Raw genomic sequence first — 25875 nt, forward strand, 5'->3', positions numbered from 1 at the left:
CTTTCTCAGCACAGACAGAGCATCACCCAGAGCATTGCACCAAACTCATCCTGACCAATCTTTTCAAGACCTCGCTCTGTTTCACGCTGCACAGGGACTGTCTGGGCATCAGTCAGCAGGTGGTGAGCAACGGTATTGTGCATCACAGATGCTCCCAGGCATCCCCACCTAGAATACTGAATGTCTCCCATCACAACCTAAACTGAGCTGCATAGCCTTGCAATCAGTGGCCTTAGAGTATTAGTAACTACAACCATGCAACAAGCACACAGTAACTGGTTAAGGCACATTACCTTTGTCGCATGCCTCAAGTCCTAAGACTGCATCTTATCCAAGTCACTGTCTGCAGGGTTGATTAATTCCGTGAAATTTATTGTCATGACAAAAAGGTGCAAGTGTTGCCCAAGACACATCCGTCATGTATCTGTGAGGAGCAGGAAAATAGTCACCTAAACTTGGGATCTACTTTCTTGTAGCATCAGTTCCTCATCTGATGGAAGACTACTAAATAGCATGATACTAAGAATTAGCTTACATACAGGATACACATTTGAATCTAATACAAAAAAAGAAGGTGCAAGTGGTAACCCAAGAGGGGTTAGCCAAAGGGCCCGACTGGTGAGCAGTTTTCTCCATGTGCACTTGAATGACAAGAGAAGAAAAATCCTGTTCCGAGTTCAATAATTTGGGCAAAGACACAGCACTCTGAATGACTAAACCAGCAAGCAAGTGAACATCTTCAGCTTACTAGCAGTGTACAAATGAGATTTCTCCCCCATACTGCTTCTCCAAGCTAAAGAATTTCCACCTCTACCTTTAACCTCTTTGTCCTTCCCCCTCCCCCTGTTTAAAATATTTTGTATTTTAAGTTATTTGCAGAAATTTATTTTGGAGCTTTTCCAGGTTGGAGCCTTCAAGTCCTTGTCAGCAGAAGCCTGTGAGTTGAGACAAAGAAATTTGCAAAAATCTGACACCTGCCACTTCCCATTGAGCTTTGGGTGGAAAACGTCCCTAGCCTCTTCCATTTTTAATGTCAAACTCAGTCTGGCGGAAAAGATTACCTCCAGGTAAAGTCATTCAGAACAGGAGTTTGTCTGCCAAGCCCCTCCTTTCACCATTCCACTGATGTACCAGAACAGCCAGTGTGCTTAGGCTAAGCATCACTTTTTCAGCAACCTTCTATAGGGGAGGTGCATGCAATCCGCACAGACAGAATTGCTGCCTCTCAGCTTCTGTTTGTGAGGCTAGGACTCTAACGAGATCCTGATGAGAACCTCCTCTGCAGGAGTAGAGTAGGCTGTCTCCTTTGCTATTCTTTCACAATAATAACCAACTCATTTCAGGGACTAGAAAAAGATGCCAGGAGCTAGCAACACGGGAACCTCCAGCTTCCCAGATATTTAGCAGCCCCTCAAATGCCCTTTAGTTTGAGATTTAAAATCTCAGCTGGAAAAAAGTCAGTTTTGTTCCAAAACCTATAAGACTGTGCATTTTAGCTCTTCCTAGCCTAGGCTATATCTATACTAAGTGAACAGCCTCCTCCTGTGCTAGATATCAGCACTTCCAGAACATTTCTGTGCTGCAGATAGGAAGAAGCAAACATGTAGAATTAGGGCAGTTTACTTGAGCCAGAAAACTATTGGGCATATTCAACACTGGTATGGATGCTGGTCAGCTTCAGGATTAAACACACTTGGATTAGAAGCGAATTGCCTTGAAATGCTTGGATTCCTCCCAGTTCCTTCTCAGAGATCAAGATCTCCAGCCAGCACAGGAGGTGCTGCATAGAAGAACTTGACAGACCAGTGTTCCTCTTTAGAAGGGAACTACATAATACAGAATCAGCAAAGTGGTACCACCAATCCACAGTGGTGCAGCTCTTCATGCAAGAAGAGCAGAGCATTCCGAATAAAAATAATACTGCCTTTCAGGTAACACATTTCAGATTAGCACTCAAGCAATAGCCTGTAGGCTGCCTAAATCTTAAATAAATGGCCAATTTGCAGATCACTTGAGCAGGGGAATCTGGATGGGGCAAGGAATTCTTGAAGGAAAATCAGTTACAGAATAGTCTAAAAATGGATTCCTCTATCTTTGTAAGAGATAACAGCTGTGACATGAGAGCAAGATTTTACCAAATACCAAAGTAGCTAGACAGGGCTCATCTCTTAATTAATAGGGGACTAATTACTTCTGAAAAACAGGATTAAATTCTGCTACCAGTTACCATCCCTGCCAGTATACCAAAAATCCACCAGCTCACTTGCTTCCTTCCCTACATACGCTTATAGGGGAACCTGCATTCCCGATATTCCTCCAGGACCTCCCCAGCTTGAAGTCAGGGTATTCAGACCTGCCAGCCAGCTATCTCAGTCACTGAGGTGTCCATGGAGAGAGGGCTTAGGGAAGCCTTACACAGCTGCTCATCCCTCACTGAGCTTAATGGATTCCTTTAGTGCAACACAAAGTAGTTTTTTTTTTTTTTAATCAAATCCTCAGAAACTTGCTTGAAGTGTCATTTTGACCTGAATATTATAACCTGAATTTTCTAAAATAGAAGGAAATAAAAGCAGAAAAGATGTCATTCTTTTCTCACTAATGTCATAAGATACTGATGCTCTTTATTTATTGATACAGTACTCTCACTCCAGCCTAGCAGCCTCCACATCTTCATGAATATTTCTGTGCACACAGGAAGGAGATCCCTCTGCTTCTCTCCTTACCACTGGGACCATGAAAACTGGTTTCCTTAGAGATGCTAGGATATTGTAATTTGGCTGTCAAGAAACGTGAGCAAACACATCTTGTCTATGTTCTGTCCTTAAGCTAGAACTCCATGCAATCAACAGAAATTCAGTTTCAACTAGCTAGGAATACCTCTGAGAAAGATTACTCATTTAATAACATGATTAATTCACAGCACAGTACATGCATGGTAAGCCTTTTCCAAATACTTAAACCCATGCCATCTCCCAAGAATAGTCACAGTAGGTGGAAGAAAGTGAATAGAACAGTAACCTTATTAAGTGAAATTTATCAGACCTGCCTTAAGAAGCAAAGAAAGAATAAGACTCCTTCAGAACTTCTTCAGTCCTGAGCAAAGTCAGTCCAACACATGGATCTTAACATCTATACAAGAAATTCCAGCAGGAACCAGGCTATAATACCTCAGAGGAGATGAAAAGAGAAACAGATAAGATGTCAGAATAGATGTTCTTGTTAAGTCACAAGAGACAGGAGCCTTGCTTCACTTTAGAAAGCTAAGGCTGGGGTCAAGAAAGACAGCTTCTGCTGAGGTACTGCCTCCTGCGAGGCAGCTGGCTTGTACAGAAAGCAATTGCTCCCTAATGCACTGGCCTGAGCAGGCATCAAATTACTCCTATTAAGCATGGTCCCAACTCTTCCAGGCTGCCCACTGATGCCCTAACAATTTGACTATCACTCAGACCACCAGATGTGAACCCAGGACCATGAGGAAGGAGTCAAGGCATTCCCTGCATTAGCCTGCAGCATGCACTGCGGGTTTTTTATTTCGCTGCTTGAACTCTTCTGAAGTAAGGGGTGCATTTCACCCAGTCACAACTTGGTAACAAAGGCAGAGCTGTAAAAGGAACTTCCAAGAACATTGCCCACATTGGTGGCATAGGTTCCCATGGCCCGTGTCCCTTGTCTGGTTCAAGATTTCCTATCACTTCTCAAAAGAGCCCTTTGGGTTTAAATGGCTTTGATTGGTGCAACTGGGATTGTCAGAAAAGGTTTAGCAGCTGAGCAGTAAACCTTTCTGAGTGTCTTTTAGCCATACAGAGTCAGTGTCATAGCCTCAGCGACCATGCTGGCATTTTAATAGGAGCTGAAAGAACAGGTCTTGGAACCTTCACTCCTTACAGCTCACATTAAATTAGTAATATACATTAAATGATTATCTTGGATGGCATTATTTAAACATAACCTCACAGGACATTTGCCTCAAGCAAACTGCAACAAAAGCAGAGAGGATTATGTAGCTCATATATGCATGAGTGTACAACAACATGTTTGCACATGTAGGTGCGCCTAGGCGAGTTCACAAGCTTCAATCTTTTCCTGAAGCGTAAGGACACACAGGGCACAAACCCAAACCCTTTAAGAGACCGTACTGAAAAGCCAGCATTTTATAATTGATACAGTCTTTTCTGAACAGACTGGAGGCCTCCCATTTTCAGGCATTAAGTGCACAACATCCTAAAAATCACAACCATCAGCTTTCCTGGGGCACACAGTCATTAAGATTTCATCAAATCCCTGAGACTTAAGAGAAGTGCCTCAGGTTACCTGACAGTTTTACCTTGCTTTATTTATTAGTGCAACAGTATACTAAATGACAGTTTGCATTAATTAAATTTAACAGTTACATGTAGTGTTAAGCAGCATGATGCAATACAATCTACAGCAGCAACTTGCACAACTTCAACTACGTTAGCAACTGGTGCAATAAGGCTGTCATCAAATAAAGCGATCCTTGTACATAGGATTGCATACAGAATTTAGTGACATACAGAGAAAGCACCCACAACGTAGCCTCAGATGCAACAAGCCCAAAGAGAACATTCTACATAGAAAGGCAAAAAAAACCCTATGTTCAGACTCTCCAGACATTCTTTCAGAGTCACGCAGGCATCACTTAACTGTCCTGGAAACTGGATTAAGTCGTAATCATCTGTAAATGGGAATTAGACATCAAGTTCAAGACACCAAGATAAAAACAGGCTGAGAAATTCACTGACAACACATTTTCTGCTTCTAACTAGTAGCGAGTTGGCCCAATTATGGTACTGTGGCACACAGTCTGATGATAACACTTGCATTAGAATATTGAAACGCTGGGACAGCAAGTCCAGACCTCAGGCTTCATGACCAAAAGCTGGCACTCATTTAACATGGGAAGTCATCTCTACCTCAATAACAAAATTCCTTTTGATTCAGAGGGACATTTCAAGTTTTGCATCTCTTCAGCATCTGGACCTCAAACCACTCCTAGTGGGCCATCCTATACATTCCGCTTAAGCCACAGGTATCAACAAACAGAGGTTGCACAAGGGCTGCTTTTTACAAGGGTTTCTTTTAAGTCAGGATTCAGACAAACATACGTACAGAAATTGTAGTATTCATATTCCATCGTAACCCTGGAATTGTAGCTTTTAGCCATGTTCTTTCTCTTCTGGCCAGTATAGCTCACCATCCTTTGCTTCCTATTGAAAACATGGATAAACAAATAAGCAGCTTGAATTTACTACCACATACACTGAGAATGAGTTGGGTTACACACGTGAAACTTCTCACCTAGTAGTTAATTGCAGTCAATGTTTGAAGAAATTTAATATCCTGACAGAGAAATCACTCAAGACACACAGCACATTTACAAGTATTTTCCTGATTTTTTTTTGTTTTCCCGTTTTGTACCCAGATCTAGCTGGAACTACCTATTTTAAGTATCCGATCAATGATTAACGTGACTAAGCAGAAAAAAAATACCTGGTGGTACTCATACTTTAGGCAAAGGGTAGCATGCAAACACAGACATGAATCATCTTGAATTTTAGGTCACCTCAAAACACAGTCCACACATTTGATCCTGTCAGCAACTGTACAGTTGCACACTGTACAAGATTGATAAAATAGCTGAATAGCAATGAACGAAGTATTTTAACAATGTGTTCAAGCCATGCCAGCCAAGAAAGGAAAATATGCTACTCTTACCCAATAAGATACGAAAACAGCCGTGAACAGTCATTAAAACTAGGTATTGAGCAATTTCATTAGAAACAAGCATGCTTCGGCATTCATATTCATGTTCAAAGTTCCCGAAATCGACTCTGTGAGGAACTATACGCTCAGCATGGCAGTGGCAAACAACAAATTTGTCCTAATGGCTTTGTCAATGTTTCTTGCAACACTGGATACCTAATGAAATTATCTAGTCAGTCTAGCCACTGAGGTTAGACTGTGATGCAAGGAAATGCAACTCAAGCGCAACCACTGCAAAGCCAAGGAAGAAACAGATCCCATCTAACCGAACTACCCATAAACTACTAACAGGTAACCTTGATCTTCCAACATCAAAGTGCTTAAAAACAGGTTCTAAGCAGCTCAAAAAGCCCTTTTCCAATGTATTTATGGAGATGTAGACTGAGGCACAACTTAAAAGCTCGTTGTATCTCAGAGAGGAGGCAAAAGAGGCAGAGCAGAACAGAACAGAATCCAGGATCGTAGGTGCTCAAATGCCACACAGTCATCTCCATAGCTGTGCACTATGACATTCCAGTTAATGGCTCATACTGGCTATGCTTGACTAAATAGGCTCTTCAGTTATTCCACATGCTCTAAGCGAACTCTCCGTTAAGTGGAGACTGAAACAGAGCTCCAGGGACTGAAGGTTTCTCCCTGGCCCCTGCCTGCAACAGACTGGCTGCCGTTCAAAACCACATTACCCCATGTCATTTTCACTTCACAGTATTTTTTAACACTGACCTAGAAAAAAATGTTTAAGAACGAGCCCACAAGTCTGCACTAATCATTTTAACTTCAGCCTTCCCTCCCACTCCCCACCACCCCATGCTAGGTCACTGTAACAGCGTGTGGGGTTAGTACACCCACTAAGTAGTTGGCTGGGGGTTTCAAATGCGTTTCCTATTGGCTCTGTAAACAGCCATTGCACATCAAAAACTTTTTACCCACTTCTAAGTTGAATTGCATAGTAGTCAACAGATCAGTTTTATACATGCCATGTTCCCTAACGATAAGGTTAATAGATGACAGGGCAAAATTTCTAAGACACAAGCTGTTTCTTTGCCTTCTCTGGTTTGATAGAAATCTTTCCTTTCCTTTAGAGTCACAGAAGATCTTACCCAGTTGTTAAACACTACAGCTAACAAAGTAGTGACCGCTGTAAAAGATCAGAAGTAAAGATAGCAGGAACGTGGAAATCATACAGTTAGCATTTCCACGTGGAGTTGACCTGTTGGTTCCTCCTCTCCCCTTCTCCAAGGCTGAGTAACTGAGAAGTACAAGAAACCCAGACTGGCTTGGGACTTGCAGTTTCAGTCTCAGATTTCTAGACTGCCCTGCATATCAACTTTGCTGCTAAGCATTCATAAACATATTTACAGGAAAATTCATACAGCATTGCTTCCTTCTCATTAATTTTTTTCAGTCACTTCTTTCCTAAGTACTAAATAATCTCTTCTAATATTAAGAAGAAAAATTTGTTTGCTATCCAAAATGTGTTACATTCTGTTAACCAAGCCAAAGGACTTAATTTTCTACAGGTAACTGACAATAGTGTGCCATATAAACTATATCCTGGAAGTGGTCAAGAACATAAGCTTCAGTCCAGTTGTTCATTAGTAGAAAAGAGTTCAAATAGTCAGAATTACTTGAAGACAAGTTACCTGAAAGCAGTTAAGAAGTACATTATGGCTTTTCTAGAGTATATCATAATTTTTTTCAAAAGTAGCACTAATATTTGTATTGAAAGTATTGAAATATTTCTTTAAAGCCAAGAACAGAAACATGCATAGTTCACCTTTTACCTTCAACAGTTTCATTTTAAAAGGCTTAAACATTTGTTCTTGGGGTAAAGAAACATCTCCCTAATTCTTCTGCAGGTCAGACTTCATCTCTCCTAACCTTTATTGAGTCCTTTGAGGAAAGGAATTTCAAGACAGGGCTCACGATGAGCCTTCTTACCTCCATTGCACTTGAAGACAGACACTCCAGTATAAAATGCAGGTGAAAGCACTTTTGAAAGACTATTAGTCAGTACTATAGAACCGCACTTTAAAATTTATTTAAAAATTCTGTCCTTCAGCTTTAACATGTTATCTGTTCAATTATAGCAAATAACATTATTGCTTTCTTTTGCTTCTAAGCATCTGAGCAAATCTCTGCTTTATGTTCAGTTTCATCTGTTCCTAAAACAACTCATATCCAGAATTAAGTGTTTCATATTGTGAAACTGCTTTGCAAACTGACTTCCTAGCCTTTGTTTCACAACATTTGAAGGCTTCAGCTAAGACACAGGTTCCATATTACTAGCTGCTATACTAGTAGCTACTGTGCACTATGTGAAAGGAGTACGGGGAGGGGGGAAAAAAAAAAAAAAAGAAAAATGGAAAAGAAAAAATGCAAAAGAGTAAAAAGGGGTAATGTGCTGAATGTCACATAATAGGTCAGTGACAGAGCTAGCAGGAAGACTTAAGGATATCTATCAATTCAAGTGTGCCAAGTTACTAAGCTCTTCTTATTTCAAAAGAAAAACTACATACTGGGAAAATGAATTAAGAATTGAATCTAGTAACAAATGTGTATCTGTCTTCCCTCATGAAGATCTTCAACAGTGCAAAAGCCTCTCCAACAGAAATAAACATCAACACAGAAAGAACTATCAGAACTAAACTATTAATGCTGAAAAGTCACAAGCAGTTAGAAGAAAAATATCACAGGTACCCAGCATCTCCAAGCTAAGGTTCAGACAGAGCAACACATAAAGTCTCGCTCATATCAATCTTTCTCCAACATTTTTCTTTCCATAGTTTCCTATATTTTACTTCAAATTAATTTTACATGCTCAAACCATTCCCCAAGACATAAAAGTTACATTTACTTTAAAATAAACTTATACCAAATTATTAAAAAACCCATAGCTTTTCTTACCTTATAGTAAAAGCAGCAAACAACTTTTCTTCTTTTCTTTTTCTTAGCCATTACTTTCACATATATACTTCTTAGCTAACTTACTCAGCTTTTCTAACTGGCATTCGCTACTGTCATCCATTACATACACATTAAAAAACAAATTTAATAAAATGTAAACCCCTTCGTATTTACAAGTCATTTATTTTCTACCATAACTCCTCCATCTAAGAAACCAACTGACCTCCTGTGCTGCTTTCACTTGTGTTCTGACCCTCCCTGTGTAATCTCACATGCTTCACACCTGTGATTCATAGATAAGCTTTCCTTGCCAGTTTTCCAGTCTTGCAGCTGGGAAATTAAAGCATGGTGTTTCATTTGCAGATTTTTCAAAGGAAACTGAATAAAACCCAGCATTCTTGATTTTTGCAGTGTTTGTTTGGGTTTTTTTATTCCCTGTCCTGTTTGAAGGGACCTGAACTCTGAAGGTAAGGTGAACAGGTGTTACTATGTTCCCTCAGGCTAATTGGTAATGTTTTAATTGAGGGGATGTTTCCCTTTTCAGGAAAGTTCTGTTAGGGCTTTGCTTGAAAACAAAAGCCTTGTCTTGTAAGAGGTATTTCAAGCTTTTGGTGTTAATGAAAATGAAACCTTGGAGGTTTTAATCTGGTTTGCCTTCTAGTATAAAATCAATGTTACAATATAAGTAATTTATTTTGTGCTCAGTTCTTAGCTATTGTAACAAAACCAGAAAGTTAACAAAGGTTTAAAAAGTTCTTTTTGTGTATGAGGGACTCTTTTTGTTTATTGTAGTATAAATGTAAAGTATATTTACAGGCTTACAGAGAAAGTAAGAGCATGCGAAGAAGTTGTAAGGGTATTTTCCTGTAAAATAAGCAAAAACAATTGCTGGCGTAACAAGCTGTGTGGAATGAGGCACTTCAAACTAGCTAGAGCTTTTAAGAAGTATTTTGGTTGTTTGGGGTTGCTTTTTTCCTCAGAGATATATTTACTGACACTGCAAGTGCTAAGGCTTGTTGAAGTGTGACTTTTTTACTAATACTAAATGACTAATAGTGCTTTTAGGATCAATTATTAAAGCCTACTTGAGAGATAAGAGCTTCTTAAACAACAACTAGTTTATAAGTCCGTATCTGAGTCCTGATACAGTAAAAAGCAGCCTTTCCACCAGTCGTTTATTGTGAAAAGAAATCTGTGTGAAGGGTTTTATTTTCAACCCAATTATTCTTTGTTGTCTGCTTTTAAGTTTTCTTGTTCAGAGACTGGCTTGTGTGATTTTTCCCTTCATTTGTCAGAGTATTTTTTGTTCTTTTTCTCGTTGCGAAGCCAAAAGCTGAACAGCACACAGCATTTTGCTCAAGAGGTTCAAAGTGCTCTTTTGGTTTTGCTGGTGGATGAACTCTGTTCTATGGGCTGTATCAATAAACTGTTTAAATAAACTGTGAGATAAAGTTGTGTTGGGAGGCTCAGAGAAAGGACAACAAAGAATTGACACGAGAGGCTAGCTGAATAGCCATAGTCTGTGTTTCTGATATGTAATAACAGTTTTGGAAGAAAATATGGCTTCTGGATACTTTTTGGGTGGTAGGAATGTATGTAGTACCATTTAGTGTTGAGAAGATGGTGTGCAGCTCTGCAGCGATGGGGGACAGCTACCTTGCAAGGAGCTGTCTCCCTGGAGGAGGAAGAGTAAGGGGAAAGGAATAGCATCATAGAAAAAAAAAATTAGCAGTTTAGAGAAAGGATCCTCCCATGCTTCTACTAGCTGTGGTGCAACAAGATGAAAATTGCTGGGCAGGCTCTTGGGATGTGTGGATTTAAGAGAGCATGTTTTCCTGGAAAGGGTTACTCATGCAAAGGGGAAAGGGGCTGAAACTGAGACAGTACCAGGGAAGACCACAAAAAAGGTGGTCTGGTCCACGAGGATCTCTACAGCTGCTTGTATACAGGTATCCTAATCTGAACCTACCTCAGACTTAAAGGTCAGGGCCTGTCAACAGCTGCACAGGAACCCCAAAAACCTAACTCACTTTATAAAGCTTTTTTAGAAAACCTTTTTTCTTACTGCTTCAGATAGCAAACATCAATTTCTCTTTCACTGTTCTCCCTGCTGAGAAGTGTGTGATGCACATCTCCCATGCTGTGCTAGCATTGTACAGTAACAGATAAAAGCATTCACAAGCCTCCTGGAAAAATTTGGCTCTTCTGGAAAAACAATGTGCTGGAGATAGTACCTGCTCCCCAAACACAGTCAGCAAAGGTCTTGGGAGGATGTGCTGGTGCGGGTGGCACAAGTGTCCCTACGGACTTACACCAGCCCTTACTAGCCCCTCACTGGCGCTATTAGATGCCCTTGCCGTAACAGCTATGGAGACCAGAGGGAGAATCTCCACCGAACCCCAAAGCACAACTTCTTGAGGAGCTTCCTGAACGTGAGAACAGGCTGTGGAATGGCTCGTCCAAGATGATGAAGAGATTTTTGCATGCATGACCTCCTCTTCCATTCTCCACATCCCCCTCCTCCGCGTGTATCCCAGCTCTCCGGGTTTCAGTGGAGGCTGAGCAGTGAGTGCAGGGTGACAACACTTCCCTCTGCCTTGGTTTCTGATGCATTGATTGTATTAAAGCGGAGCAGCATGCTGGGTGCTTGCAGCATAGCTTGGGACATCTTCTGTCAGACTTGTAATGCAGAGAGACAAGCTCAGGGCTGCTTGGCTTCTGGAGAGCGGGGGAAGGGATTAAATGCACTTTTCTTCATTGATTTGTGTCCTGCACTAAAAATCAATGGTGGTCTCTCAGATCCACTCAAGTGTTTGAAAACCAGCAGCCTGTTTGGTCAAGTGTCTGGGGAAAGGTTCTGAAGGAATCAGCTCGTAAGAAATGGATAGATGGGATAGCTACAGCTGCCCTGTAGGAACTGTTATATTGACCTGATAACGGTTGCTTTTGCATCACCAGTCTGTATTAGCTGAATATGCTGATTAAAACACTTTCTCACTGTTACAGAGAGAACAGCTGTTTTGGAGAGGAGGAGCCAAATGCTGCTTTTGTTTCCATCTGAGGCTGGGAGGGGCAAATGAAACTTTAATGAAACAGGATGCAGAAGGAGAATTTTTACCCACGTTGTTTCTCTCTGGGGTCTACCTGAACTTAGGGTTTGTTTTTTGTCCAGGATAGCTGTGTTTCTTGTCTTCCAGGAAATGCCTGAAAATAATCTACTGTAATGAAGAGCTAAGATACTGAATTTCTATAGTATTTCTGAGTATAGTGCCCCTCATTCTGGACTTCATAAAGATTGCTCTATCTGTTTTCATCCCTGAAGAGGGAGAGCACGCTATCCCTGATTTTACAAGGGAAGGACAGAGAAACTATGTGTGGATGGGGTTACACAGGGAGCTAATGAGAGCTTGAGACTGAAGTCAGAGGTCTCGAGCCACAGGCTGGCAGCCGTGCATATGGCCTGCTCTTTATCTTGGGTCTTAGAAATACTTTCATGAGTGTTCCTAAGGGAAAGGATTTTTCTTCTGTCTTCCAAAGCTTTCCTTTGGCCCCAAGTTGCACAAGATTGTAAATCAAACAAATTTACCTGTCTGCTGTGCATGGTGGGCACTTGAATGTGTCTATTTTTAAAAAAAAATATGCATTTGCTGCTTATGTAGATGTGTCTTAGATTCCAACTAATGAGCTAGGATCCTGGTATCTGTATAGCTGTGGCAACACCCAGATCAGCACGGGATAGCCACCCAAATGCTTACTCAGTTCCTTGAATGGGTTTTACAGCCACTGTAGAGTTTCAGGTAGCCAGTGTTTACTCTTCTGTTAATAGCCAAGTAGGCTGGCTGGAAGTCCTTTGCTTTTCTGAAGAGCAGATGTAGCCTGGGGCACATGGATTTAAAGGTGTAAGCATGACCTATGTATGTGCGAAGCGCAGTAGATCAGAACAGTTGTGTATATGCGCACACGTAAAACAGCACTGTTTCCTCGGCCTTGCTGTGAGCAGCAAGATTTACACAGGTTTTACTGAAGAATAAAAAAGTTCTGTTCTGGCTGGTTGAGCTCAGTAGATGGTCAAAGTCATTGTATGTGAACTCTACTCCTCCCCACATTTGATATTTCTTACAGAAACTGAGAGGCTTATCGTCACTGCTGTGATAGCAAGAAATGGAATGGAGTATCTGAGCTGGTTTTTAAAACTTGTTATCCGCACTAGGGTGAAGCGGAAAATGGACTGTAAAGGTCTCGGGCTGCCTTAAAATGGCCTTTGGGGAGCCAGTTATGAGTTGCATTCTATAACAGTCACCAAATGCGGACAACCAATTTCTGCTTGATTTGGCTTTTTCTCTCATCAGTGAAGCACAGATAAAATGCAAAATTAAATCCATTTTCAGGAACTTTTTTCTCCCCTAGAAATTCAGAGGAAGCTATGAAGCAAACAGAGTAAGTATTCCAGTAATACTAAAAGCTTTAATTCTGCAATTTACTAGCTACAAAAGAGAATAATGTACACATGTGAGTGTGTTTATCACTCTGAAGAGCATGTGTGCTTTTTTCCGAGAGTCTCTCTAGCCCTTGAGTGACGAATCTGATTTTTTTTCCATGCGGGATCTTTACTGCCTCCAAACTTAACTGTTTTGGCACTAGAGAAATCCTCTTGTTTCTCCTTCCAAGGTAAATATATCGTATTGCTAGAAATTAGCTCTACCTCACCCACATGACTGGTCTTCACTATTAATCCCAGCTGATGGTAGGGAGGGGCTCTTCTGGGAGGCAGCCATGTGGTGAACATTGAGCACAGTGTTTTCCCCTGCTTCTCTCCTTTTCAGACAAGCAAAATTGTTCGATGCTGCCATAGATGTGAACTCCTTGCTGCACTGCCTCTGTGTCTTCTTTTCCAGAAACTCAAAGGCCTGAATTTACAGCTGCAGAGATCTAAAATCTCTCGCAGAATCTGGATGGAATATGGACAAGGAGATGAATAGCAGAAGGGAAGAAAGAGTGAAGTTGGTTATTTTTCTGGCACATGGATGCAATTACACTCAGTGCATTCCAGAGGCGTTCCTTTGAATCCTGTGCAGGTCTGCCTGCTGTTCCTGGGAGAAAGGAAGAAAAAGGGAGGAAAAGTCCCTCTTGCTTGGAGACGGAATGTCTGCGTTTTCAATTCTCTTTTTAGGTAGGTTGGCTTTTTGGTTTTGTTTAGCGTTTTTAATCAAACTTCCACGCGCCCTCTCTGCATGACTGAAATTCATTTCTGATGAGCTAGAGAAAGGGATTTGTAAAGAAAAAACTTTTATGGAAAACTCCAATTTCGGTGTCGTTTGGGTTCTGATGCTTTTCTTGTTGCTTTATTAGCAGGTTGATAGCCAGAGATCTTTTAATATCTGGATTCATTTTTTAGAAGTGGTGGTTAAACAGACTTATTTTGGAATGTATGTTTCTTGTTTAAAGAAGACAGCGCTTTTAAGCAATGAACTAGTGAGGGGCTTGAATGTCTTTAGCAAAACAAGGTGAACAAAATGTCTTTGTTTCAGGCATAGTGTCAAATTTGTTTAACTCTGTTTTGATTTGCTTGGGCATTTAACATTGAGATTTTAAAATAAAAAGGGGGTATTGTTTCCAATTGATGCCTAAGATTAGAAACAGATGTGTTGAAGTGCAAGAGGGAGGAGCTGGGGGGGAGAAGGATGGGAGAAGGGAGATAAAGGGGGAAGGCAAGAAATGGGAAGAAAGAGGGCTGCTGAAAAAGGAGAAAGAAAAGAGGTAGAGGTAGACTGTTGGATAGGAGAGGAGTGGAGAATGGGAAAGGAGACATTAGAGTGAAGGCAGAAGGGCTGAAGAGAGCTGTTTGTTAAAGCCATAGCCTATAGAGAAAAGAGTTTGCAGCCCTAAGGTCTTTGAGGGGGCTTGTGAGACTGACTCGGAAGCAGCCTGGGCTTCTGCATCTCCAGAGGCACTGTAATGTGGTGAGTGAGCTGCTGTCTCCATTCGGCTCACCAGATCGTGCTGACAGGCAGACAGCTTTGAAATCTGTTGTGGTCGGGCAAAAGCTGCGATTCCTGTGTCTTCCTGTGCCCCAGGAACCTGGGTGGTACAGGTGTGGAAAAAGTGGTTTGGTCTTCGATTCCCTGGGAAGAGTTGAGCCCCACAAGGTGGTGAACTGGTGTGGCTGGGCACAGATAGAACAGACTTTTTTTTTTTTTTTTTTTTTGGAGGGGGGGGACAGCTATAAAGAAATGTTTTAGGGGACAGCCCAGTTCCTTAAGTCTCACAGGTGTGGAGTACAGACTAGCCAGATGCCTAGATATCAAAGACAAGCAGCATTTGTAGAGCTGCTGAATAAATTGTACAAAAGGTGGTGGTGTTTTTTTTCTCTGAGGATTGCTGTTAGCAAAGGTTTTATCTGTAGGAATGTGACAGGGGGCTTGGACACGCTGCAGAATCTGCAGGGGAGTGCGGGCAGCAGTTTGAACCCCTGCACATCTGCCCTGGCCATTTATGTCTCACTATGGTGGAGACAGCGTTTCAAGAAGACTCCAGGAAATGAGACAGCAAGGTTGGGAAGAACAGATAGGCTTCTGCCAGAAGTGTCTGGGCTGGGTCAGCCCTGCAGAAATGGCCAGGAAAGTGGCTCTGTGGAGCTTGGGAGACAGAAGGGTAGGCTGCTTACCTCACTGATGGAGTCTAACGAGAGCTGCAGTCTTTGATTCACCAACCCTTTTCAGCTGCTGAACATTCCATGTTGAAGGCTTGGAGCAGAAGCAGTAAGCTGCTGCCACAGAAAAGGTGCTTTTAGCTGTGATGTAATGACAAGTTACCTCTCCGTGACTAGTGCTGCTTTTATCTATAAAGCGCAATGGGCTCTATCATCGTTATTCTTGTGTTTGGCATCTAGGCATCTCCACTATGCTGGTAATGCATAAACACAAACCAAAAGATGGTCCCTGCCCTCATCTATGAGTCAAGTTTCTCAGCCTCTGTAGTTGTCGTCCAAGCATTGGTGAGGGGAGGACGAGTGGCTTCCCAAAGCTCATAGCAAAACCTGGAATGTCTTGTTTCCTGGTGCCATGTTAGTCATTGAACTGCCCCTTGTCTTGCCCTTGCTTTACCTGTCTTGTCATCAGATAACTTGCACTTTCTGCTCTGCATCTAGCTTCATGCACCAATATTAGAAGGGAAAAGGAAGGAAGTGTTGTGGTTCCCTGTTCCTAGATTGTCCTGACAACAAAGAGGATGGGGAGTCTGATTTGCTAGCTAGGGAAAGTCCAGCTCATTTTCTGCAGTAAAAAGTTATGAAGTGCCAATGATGGCTTGTTTTTCTTGCTGATTAAGAAAGACTGGAAAAAAGGGTTTAGAGAAGCCAAGCAAACTTGAAAGGAGGGCTGCCTGGTTTGCATTTTCATTATCAGGCATACTAACAGCATGGCTAATATATACAGACCTCGTCTCTTGCACTGTTTACCTCTCTGGGGCAAGTGAACAGCTGTGTGAGGAGACGGGAAATGAAAATTCATTAGTATTAAGGAGACTTTTAAAACAAGACAAGATGAGAGACTTTCCTAAGTGTGAGCAACAGCATCACCATGCTTACTTCTATAGTAAAGCCTAGGTAAATGAAGCAGGAAGGAGTGAAAGGTGGAAGGTGATGTATGCTAATGTGTGTGCCTACATGTGTGTTTGACATCTGATTCTGCTCTCAGTCCACAGCTCAAATTGTTTTAAAATTGTTTCAAACTCCTTGTGTAAAACACAGCACTCTTGAAAATCAAAATGGAAAATCCCAAGGGAAATATCTGTGATTCTTCACTTCTGAGTGTAAAAACTTTATAACAGCGTGTTGCATTTCTCAGCCAGTAAAAAAATAGCAACTGCTTTCATTTAAATGCCTTACTGAATTGGTTTAAATTTTCAGGTGCTGTAAGCCTCCTTTGCCTTTTTTCACTTCCTCCAAGTCACTTTTGAATATTTTTAATGAGCTTTCTAACAAAGTAAAAAGTTAATTTTCTTGTAATCAAATATGTTCATATGGGTAGTGCTTGTATGCCTGGTGTTGATGCTGATATTGAGCGCTTTTTCTTCACTTGTTGGCAGGTGTGTGCTTTTGCCCTTCGGAAACTGATGGGTTCAAGATCCAAAGCAGCAGATGCGCCAAGCCAGATCAGTCATCCGGCTATCTGGTGTCCTGCTACTGGCAGCGAACCTTTGTTAGTGTTAGGCGTTGCTCACAATTGTGCACGCTGCATGTGACTTACAATTGTCTAACAAAGAAGTGTTCAGTGTATTAAAATGAGTATGTTATACTGGGATGATGTGGCTAGAGTGGGTGCAACTGTAGCAGCAAAAGTACCTTCTGTACTGATGGAGCTGAGCTCTGCCCTCTAAGCTCTGAGGTCAAGGACTCTCTTACAGCACTGTCCCAGGGGAATACAGTGGCTGTGTTGAACACCAAGACACTCAGATGGTTTCACTGCACTGCGAAAAAGGTTATGGTGCAGATCCTTCCAGTGCCTGTTGGCATGAGGAATCGGGTCTGACAGCACGCGTTCGCCTAGGTATTCACCAGGCTTCTGGCTTGAAAATCTGTGATGATACAGAAGCGGCTCTGCAGCATTCAGCAGTGGTAGGTCAGCCTGGGGCTGTGCTCTAGTATACTGACTCTGGCCTTCTCTCCTGCTTTAAGAGCGCAGGCAACCTGCAGCGTGCCCTATCGCATCTCCTTGAGATCCTTCTCCTTAAATCCTTGCAATGCTACACTCCAGCAAAGGCAAGAACTGCTGTAGCGTTGTGGTTTGCTTTTATAAAAAAGCACTCCTGCTCCCAGTGAGGTTACTGTGAAGTTTTACGTTTTAGTGGTATGCTTCTACCTGGAACTAGTAAAAAGCAAGGGGGATTGTTCTAAACAACCTGAAAACTAAGCCAATGGATTTTATCTCTGTTGATTTTCCAGGTATTTCCCAAATTTCTGTGTTTACTAACCGTATATAATATGATTGCTATTTCCTAGTTTTCCCATGACTCCTCTGATGTTTCTCTTTTTTTTTTTTTTTTTTTTTGCCTTTCCCTATTTGTTTCATGGTGTATTTAGAAGCTTGGTGGAACAAGGGGTTTGCCCCATGTTTTTTTAGCACTTAACAAAACCAGCCTTGGCTCAGGAGTGGAGTACAAAAAGAAAATTCTGTAGCTGTGAAAAGGGGTTTTGTATGTGATTTTAGTATGGATTTCACCTTCTCTTTGTGTTGGTGGATTCTGAAGGAATGCAGGTAACTTCCTGCTGTATTTAGCTCAAAAGACTATTTTCCCAAAGACAGCTTCCTAGAATTGATAACTGACAACTTGTTTGTCGTGAAAACTCCAAGAGCAGTCAACGAAACATCGGCTGTGCGCAAGGTTCAGCCTGTTATAATAGTGTGAATTTAGTTGTAGGACAGGGCAAAGAGCTCTTGAATAGAACACTGTTCTAGGAATATGTAAGGAAAGGGAGCAAAGAAAAGCAGTGTGTGCGTTTGGCACGCCAGGGGGGAATTCAAAGGAGTTAAACATAATTGAGTGCTATCTGGTGGGATATCAGGGTTAACGCTCCTCGTGAGACACCAAGATTCTTCTAAAGCCAGGGTGGTTTGTATCAAATGCTTTCTGTCAAGACACTTGGTGAGGAATGTCCTATTTTTTTCTTTAGTAGTGCTTTGCTTTGCATGAAGTACTTCAGATTTTAGCATCTAGGAAAAAAAAAATGTTTATTTTGGGGGTTATTTTTATCCTTTCTGTTTTTTCCCTTTTACCACAAGCAAGAAAAGGAGAAAAAAGGTAACCTTCCGGAGTGAGGAGAAGCACCATGCCAAAGCTGAGTTGAAATTCTGAAGACGAATTTATTTAATGGAAATAGAGCTGGGGATGGGGGGAAGGCAACTTTTCTGAATTTCCCATGGAAAACAACTGTCTTTTTGCCTTTGTGCCTACCCTGGACCTTGTCTCCACCACGCAGAATTAGTGGTCTGTTTCTGCAGGGTACTCTGGCCCACTTCAGAAGGACATTTTGTGTAAGAGCAGCACAAGCTTCCCGTAAATGTCATTGCACAACTGGCTTGGAGATATCCTGATGTTTATCCTCAGGATCATAACAAAGGCCCCTGTTTTCCTCAAGGCAAATATAGGGCTTTATAGGCAGGTTTGCAGTCTGGGATTTTAGTTTTCAGGAACTGCCTGAAAAGAAATGTAAACAGTCACTCTTAAAAGCCTTGTGTGTGTTTGAAAAATCTTGTGTGTAAATGTGCTTGCTACACCATACTAAATTGCAAGCGTACATCTAGTACCAATGATGTGGGGTGTTGCAAGCTGCTTTCTGTGCCTTTCCTGAAATAGTTCCCACAGCCTTCGTCAAACTATACCTTAGACTTCTAGCCAAATCAGTCCCCTGCGTTAGCCAAGGCAGTAGCCGTTGTTTGTGTATCTAATGTATTTTGCACACTTGCAGAGAAAGCTTGGCTTATGTGCTCACAATATTGTGCATGTCTTGCGTGCACTAACGTGTTACAAAAGAGGCTACTTTGGGTGCAGCGGGAACTTGGTGGTGTCCTGTCTAAAAGATGAATGGGTCTTTTGGGTTTTTTTGTTTGTTTGTTTTGGTTGGTTGTTTTTTCTTCATCATCCCCCAAGCTGTTTTGTTTCTTCATCTGTTTTTAGAAATAGTTAGTTTACAGAAGTAGCCCAGCAAAAACCCAAGGGTGAAGTCAGGTCATTGAGGTCTGTGAATAGATACTCAAATGACAGGATAGCGAAGGATGCAGAAATGGATGTGCAGGAAGCACAACAATGGAAAATGTGTGAAGTGGTGGAAAGTCAATAGAAGTGAGGAAGATATCTTGTTCATCTCTTAGCCTCTCTCCTTCCTTCAGTCTGCTGCTTCAGAGTTGCTGAGTGGAATAACAGTCCACCTCTGCCAGGTTCAGACCTTGCCTAAACCATGCTTTTTCCTGGGCAGAATAGTGTATGCAATAGTGACTGGGAGCTCTAGCAGTGGGTTAGCACCCCAGAGTAAAGCTGGTCCTTTTTCCCAGAAGCTCACTAGGTACTAGAAATAGCAACTGGGCAATGTGAGGAGGATGGCTACTGCCCTGCCTCAGCAAAACACCATTGCTAGGCTTTTCTCAAGCCACTTTTTTGGTACCCTGTTTTCTTCAGGTGACTCATTAGGTAGCTCTACCTTTTCTTTCCAACAAGTTGCAAAGAACTGAGCAACTGTAAGGTGTACTAGGGTGGTGAAGGTGATAGAAGGTCATGAAACAAGTCCTGTCCTCATCTGTTTCTTCATCTAATCTAGGAAAGCATTTGGCAGTTTAAAAAAGCAAATGTTGTAACTCAGCATTTCTCTTAATGGACCAGACCCAGATTCATGATGTCAGAATGGCTATCCTACAAGAATCAATATACATTACAGTATATTTTCAGCCTGTATCTTCTCCCGTGTAGCTGACATCCATTTTTGTGGCTGGCAAATAAGTATGAAGCCTTACTGTATATGACTTGTTCCCAGCTGACTAGGTAGAAAGGTTGAAGTTCAGCTTGATGCCTGCAGTTTAATTGCCTTCGGTAGGAAAAGGTCAGTGAAAATTCTGTTGTGCTTATAATATGCATTGGCAGAAGAGAGGCTGCTCTCCTGGAAACAGTCTTTTGAAATGGAGCGTGCACAGTTAGAGGCAACTGATGACCATGAGTAGACTGCATTTGGTCTACCATAATACTGCACCGCTGCTACTTTTGTAGCGTGCTTTGTGAGTGCCACACTGACATAAAGCTTTGGGTAATAGTCTAGCAGGACCGTGTTGGGTAGAGAAGTATGTAAACCCCATCTAATAACAGAGGAGGAAGCAAGTCACAGGTGGGTGCACAGAGCCTAAGGATAAGGTAGCAGTTACATGCCTAGAACCCTTCCAGCTTTAACTTAAAGCCATTTTCCTCTTAATATATCCTCAAATGTGGGTAGAAGCAGTGACGGGCACATCATTGACAGACAGCTGAATACATCAGCTACAATTTATCAAGCTCTGAGGTCCTTCGGCTGCCATCTGGAGGGACTTATCCTTACTTTGTAATAAGCTATTTGATAAAGTATTAATGGCTTTTTGGTACCAACATGCTGAGAAACTCCGCTCGTGGTGTGATTGACTGCTGTGTTACCAGGAGAGCCCTGGCAGAAAGGAAATTCTAGGCTGTGTGTGACTAGTCTCTGAATTACTTTGTTCTGCAAATGAAAGAGAAAAAGCTAGTTTTTGTAGCTAGCATATACACCTGTGGAGTAATCTCTTGCAGTTAAGGTGTCCATTGTGCAGAGCCGCTTGGCAAAGCAGAACCTGGAAGCCAGCTACACTAAACGGTAGGTGGGAATCCTCGTCCTTCCCTCTGGTTTTTGATAAAGGGGAATATTTGTATGTCTGTCTTAAAGTAGGTGCACCAACGTTCACTCAAAAATTGAACTGCTCCTTATAATCTTTAAACGAGGAGCAGTGGCATAGCAAGTGTAATATTGTCAGTGGAAATGCCTCCCAAAGGCTGTTTTGTGGAGGGAGATGGGATGCTTTGCTGGAGTACATGAAGGTAAAACAAAAAGCAACAGCTCAGGAAAGCGTTAGGGAGTGGTCAGTGCATGGGATGAGAATCTGGGTGCAGTTCCCTGCTCTATTCCAGGCCTTGGCAAGTCACGTTGGTCCTGTAGTTCTTTTTCCACTGCCTTGTGCCTTTTACTCTTTGGCTATTTAGGCCGTAAGTTCTTTTGAGCAGAAACTGTCTGTCTTTATGTGTCTGGATGGCATTTAGTACAAACTGGGCTGGTAAAAGAGGCTTTTCCAGAACTGGACTGTGGAAAAAACGTGGCTCAGTTTCCTTTCCCTCTTTGTGCCTCAGCAAAAATATTGGAATTGGGTAGTTTTCCAGTATTTGGAATATTTGAGAGGTATGCTGGCTGAGTCTCTCACCTTATATAGCTTAGGCTATTTTATTTTTTGTTTGTTTCTTAAAGGCTTGATAAATGTTATCTGTAGGGTAGGGCTGCAGAGTACCAGGAAATGGTGGGGTGTTTCTGTGTGTGCAGGGGGAAGTCTTTAATATAGCACAGCAAGCCTTGAATATTGAATTTAAACAGTGTCAGGAACTTCTTTTTTTGTTAAAAAAAAAAAAAAAAAAAATTGCAGGGTTTTCAACCTTGAAGGCAAATCACTTTATGACTTCATTGTTTAAATTTAGGTTTTGTTTTGCGGGGGGATCGTTAGACTTGAAGCAAAAGCCTTATAGCCCAGGGACTGTCACTTCTGATTACTTCCAGTGACACTTCCAATTATTTCCAATCACAATTCCAGGGACAAGAGGAAAAAGGAGCCACGTTCTCCAACATCAGGGCTTTTTTTTTTTTTTTTTTTTTTTTTTTTCTGAACAAAGGGCCATTTATCAAACCTCTGCAGAAAAAGGTACAGAGCCAGATTTGGAGCGCTGTTGTGGTAGGGTAATTCCGGAGCAAATCTGCTGAAGTGAGACTTGAGGCCAGTGTCTGGCGGGATCCTGGGAATCCTGCTGTGGATCCTGCCTTGTTGAGTAATATTAAGGAAATTGCTTCATTTTCCCCAGGCATTAGCTGGCACTAGGACTCATTTCAGTGCAACAACATGCAGCTTCAGTGAACGTCTGCTAAATGCTCTGTGGGTCATGTAAGACATGAGCATGCAGAAGTACTGCTCGTGGAAAGCTAACAGCTTTGTGTGCTCAAAATGGGAAATGAGAGTGCTGGGGGACATGACTGACTTCTTTGTACATGAAGTGCAGAATTTGGTGCAGTGTGTTTTAACCAGCGGTAGTCTTATGAGCTGTTGTGTCCTTCAAAAAGTGAAACAACGTGTGATTGCCAATGGAAGCTGGACCACTACCTAACTTTGAGATGTCTCTAATAGCGTTACTTCAAACTGCTCAAGTGTAGAAACAGCCTTAAAATGGTGTCACAGCTTTCAATCATGTTTAGTGAAGCCTTTCATTTCCTTAGTCATACTGCACTAGGCGGTGAGTGAAGCTGGGCCTGCTGGGTGTAGGGGTTATTATTAGCAACTACTTGCTTTATTTGTGTTACAGTAGTCCTTAAAGGCCCCAGCGAAGATCAAGGCTCTGCAAACACTAGGGAGTCTGTTTTACATTGTACTAATAGATGATGAGCAGCAGACCTGGTCTGATGTTAGAAGCGAGCTATTTAGGAACTTGGGTCAATTTACAATGGCATTGCCGTGCTGGACCTGAGCAATTTTGAAAGCAGCATCAAATGAACGTGCCGCTTCATGGGGTGTCTGAGGATCCCTGACCCTCTACTACCCTGATATGTAATGGTGAGCTGGCTGAATGAAGTTTTGGTGATTACTTACTACTGTTACTGCCATAAATCCCCTGATGTTGTTTCTCAAGCGGCAGTAGTGTTTGTTCTGGTCTGCCTGGGCTTGGATGTCACAGAGCTGCCTGTGCCAGCTTCAGCTGTTTTCCTGTGATGGAAGAATAGTGTGCCTTTTCATAGAACTGATGCTGCTATAGCATATGAACTCTGTGTATTTTTTGCCACCTGAGCAAAAAGCAAGCCCATACGTTTCATCGGCAAAGTTCAGAAATTCAATTCCAAATGAGCAATTTGGCATTATCCTAGTTCTGAAACCTTCAAATTATTCCTGGTAATCAGCTCTGTTCTTGTGGCATTTACTGTTTCAATGCCTGGAGTAGGTCAAATCCATTGCAGACATCCATCACAGAATGTGACTGAGGTGGCATTTGCAGAGAGCTTGGTGCTAATCCCCTAGGAGTCCCAGCATTTCACATCTGGAACTGTTCTACCAAATCCATCTGATCTGGATGGATGTTTCCACAGTACAGCTTTGTCTGTTCTGATGTGGTCTGTGCTGTGGGCAAACCCCCTCTTTATTTCCATTGTTTCAAGCCCTTGCTTGGAGACAAAGGGAATCTTACCCAGACAAAGCAAAGCTTTTGTCTTGACAAATGCTGTGATTTTTAACATTTTTTTTTTCTCCAAAGGGAAACTTTAAGCAATTGCAAGTGCTTTCTGGTCCAAGCAGCATTCGGGATGTCTAGATTCCCTTCCTGGTGTGGCTGGTGAGTCAGTGATCTAGTAATGCCGGCTCCATTTTTAAGTGCCTGTTAGTTATGAGTGTCTTCCTTTCAAGTGTCATAGAGGGTCAGTACTTCTGAAGATGCAAGTCTAGGGATACATGAGCTTTGTCACACCAACTGTGTGCTGTTGGATGTCCTTTAAGCATTCAAATTTTTGGGGGTGCATTTGAAAATGCTGGTTTCATCTGCTTTGTGCCCCAGCTGCTGTTCTGCAAAGTGTAATAGCACTCACAGATGTAGTAACCTCATGAGCTATAAAGTGCTTTGAAATCACTGTAGAAATGGAGCTGCAGAAGTCCAAAGTGATAGTCTGTTAAGACATGTCAGGCACTAGTTTAATGGGTGAAGAGTCTTCCCATCAGTGCCACTCGGTGTGGCAAATGGATCCCAGCTTGTCTGGCTTTGTCAGAGTTCCTTCCATTTAGCCCAAGGCTACCCCTGGAGGAAACAGAAGAGACAATTCTGTGGCTGTTAGTTAATTCAGACCCGATATGACCTGGTACAAGAGAAGTTCAAAATTCTGAGCTGCTTTTGCTTTGGAACTAAATGATCATGCATTGCACAATACTTTTCCCTCTAATTACTTGAGCTTGCATCTTTTTCCTATTTAGTAATGCCCTGGGCATGTTGCTTCCATTGTGGGATAGCAATGAATACATACCCATTAGTAAAAGACATTGAATGCAATGGAGGCTCTGCAGTGTTTCTTTCTCTCTCGAGTTGTCAGCGAGCATCTTCCCCTGCCCCTCTTCTGTGAAAGCACCAGAGAGAGGAGGAAAGCCAAAACAAGAACGTGAATGGAACAAACTGGGTCTTACTGCACCAGATGGAACTATTTAGGATATTATTTTCTGGGTTGTAAGTGCTCTGAGGCAGGGACTGTTTCTTTGTTGTTCCCTACAACACTGTAGACTTAAAAGTTTGCAAAGCAATGCAGAATGCCTTAAAACTAGTTTTCTTCCTGCTTGCTGTCTAAACCAGCCAGATACCAGTTGTAATTCTGGAGCATAAATTCATGTAGTGACAAGGAAGAAAAGTTGGGAACCCAAGATACCTGGACATATGAAACATCTGAATAACCATTCAGATAGGGTGCTGAGGGTGCTCGCTTATTGTGGGCTTATGTACATTGAGCTTATTCTGGCTGGATCACAAAGCAGTATCTGCTAGCAAGGTTGTTAGACTTTGCTAATGGTCTTAACTACTGAGCAACCCTGTAGTGTGCAGTTAGGATTACTGGACTTCTCAGCACCTCTGGATTTCAGCATGTTAAAGCCACAGAAGAAAATGTAATGGAAATCTATCTTACAGGCATATCTGAGAAAGCTTTGAGATCCTGATGTACACACACTGACAGGGATTTTCGTGCAGCGTTGCAGACAGAACGCTGCCCCTCTTCAAAGGTAGAAGGAAATCACAGGCAGCGTTGAAGATTGCTGGAGTATATTGAAGGGCAGAGGATTTGATTGTTCATACACTTGCATTCATTTCAATCACTTGAGTAAAAGCTCTCTTTCAGAAAGTCAGCCAGGAGTGGTTTGAAGGCCTCAGGTGGTAACAATCTCCCCACAGGTTGTCACCAAGACTGTATATCTTCTGAATAACTGGAATATTTCTGGATTCAGTTCTTACAGTGTCTCTCCTTATCTTTGCCTGAGCTCCTTGTGCTTCTTTTTAGTTAATGCTGGCGTGGCTAGCAGAAGAGATTTACTATAGCATGGAGCAGACTTGTGCCGCACCTTGGGTGCTGTGCACCAGATGTTTCTGCCCAGTACTCGGGACTAATTCCAGAGCTTTATCTGTTAGGCCCTGAACACAGATCCTTTAGAAACCTTTCTGAAAGTATGGTACTTGGGCATTGTCAAAGATGCCTTCATAGTTTCATCAGTCCTTTTGCATAAGGAGACATTTAAATATAGGAAATTATAAATACTGTTCCGCTATATTCTTCCCTTGGTTTTCTCAGCTTCCAGAACAACTTGTACGCTATTTTTTTTTAAAGGGAAGGAAAATGTTGCTTAGATTCATTCTCTCTTACTTACCTCT

General features: G+C 42.0%; 2 protein-coding genes across 2 annotated transcripts in view; both read left to right on the forward strand.

Moving 5' to 3' along the window:
- HSPA8 (heat shock protein family A (Hsp70) member 8) overlaps positions 1 to 25875 on the forward strand; it is a 240724-nt gene that overhangs the window by 172662 nt on the left and 42187 nt on the right. The window lies entirely within an intron of this gene.
- CLMP (CXADR like cell adhesion molecule) overlaps positions 10652 to 25875 on the forward strand; it is a 47975-nt gene continuing 32751 nt past the window's right edge. Inside the window, exon 1 of the mRNA XM_080366855.1 lies at positions 10652 to 13861. Within this exon, the coding sequence (XP_080222981.1) occupies positions 13834 to 13861 (28 nt within the window). The 5' untranslated portion in view covers positions 10652 to 13833. The remainder of the gene's footprint in view (positions 13862 to 25875) is intronic.

The sequence above is a fragment of the Falco punctatus genome, assembly GCF_963210335.1.
Source record: "Falco punctatus genome assembly, chromosome: 16".
Lineage (NCBI taxonomy): Eukaryota > Metazoa > Chordata > Aves > Falconiformes > Falconidae > Falco > Falco punctatus.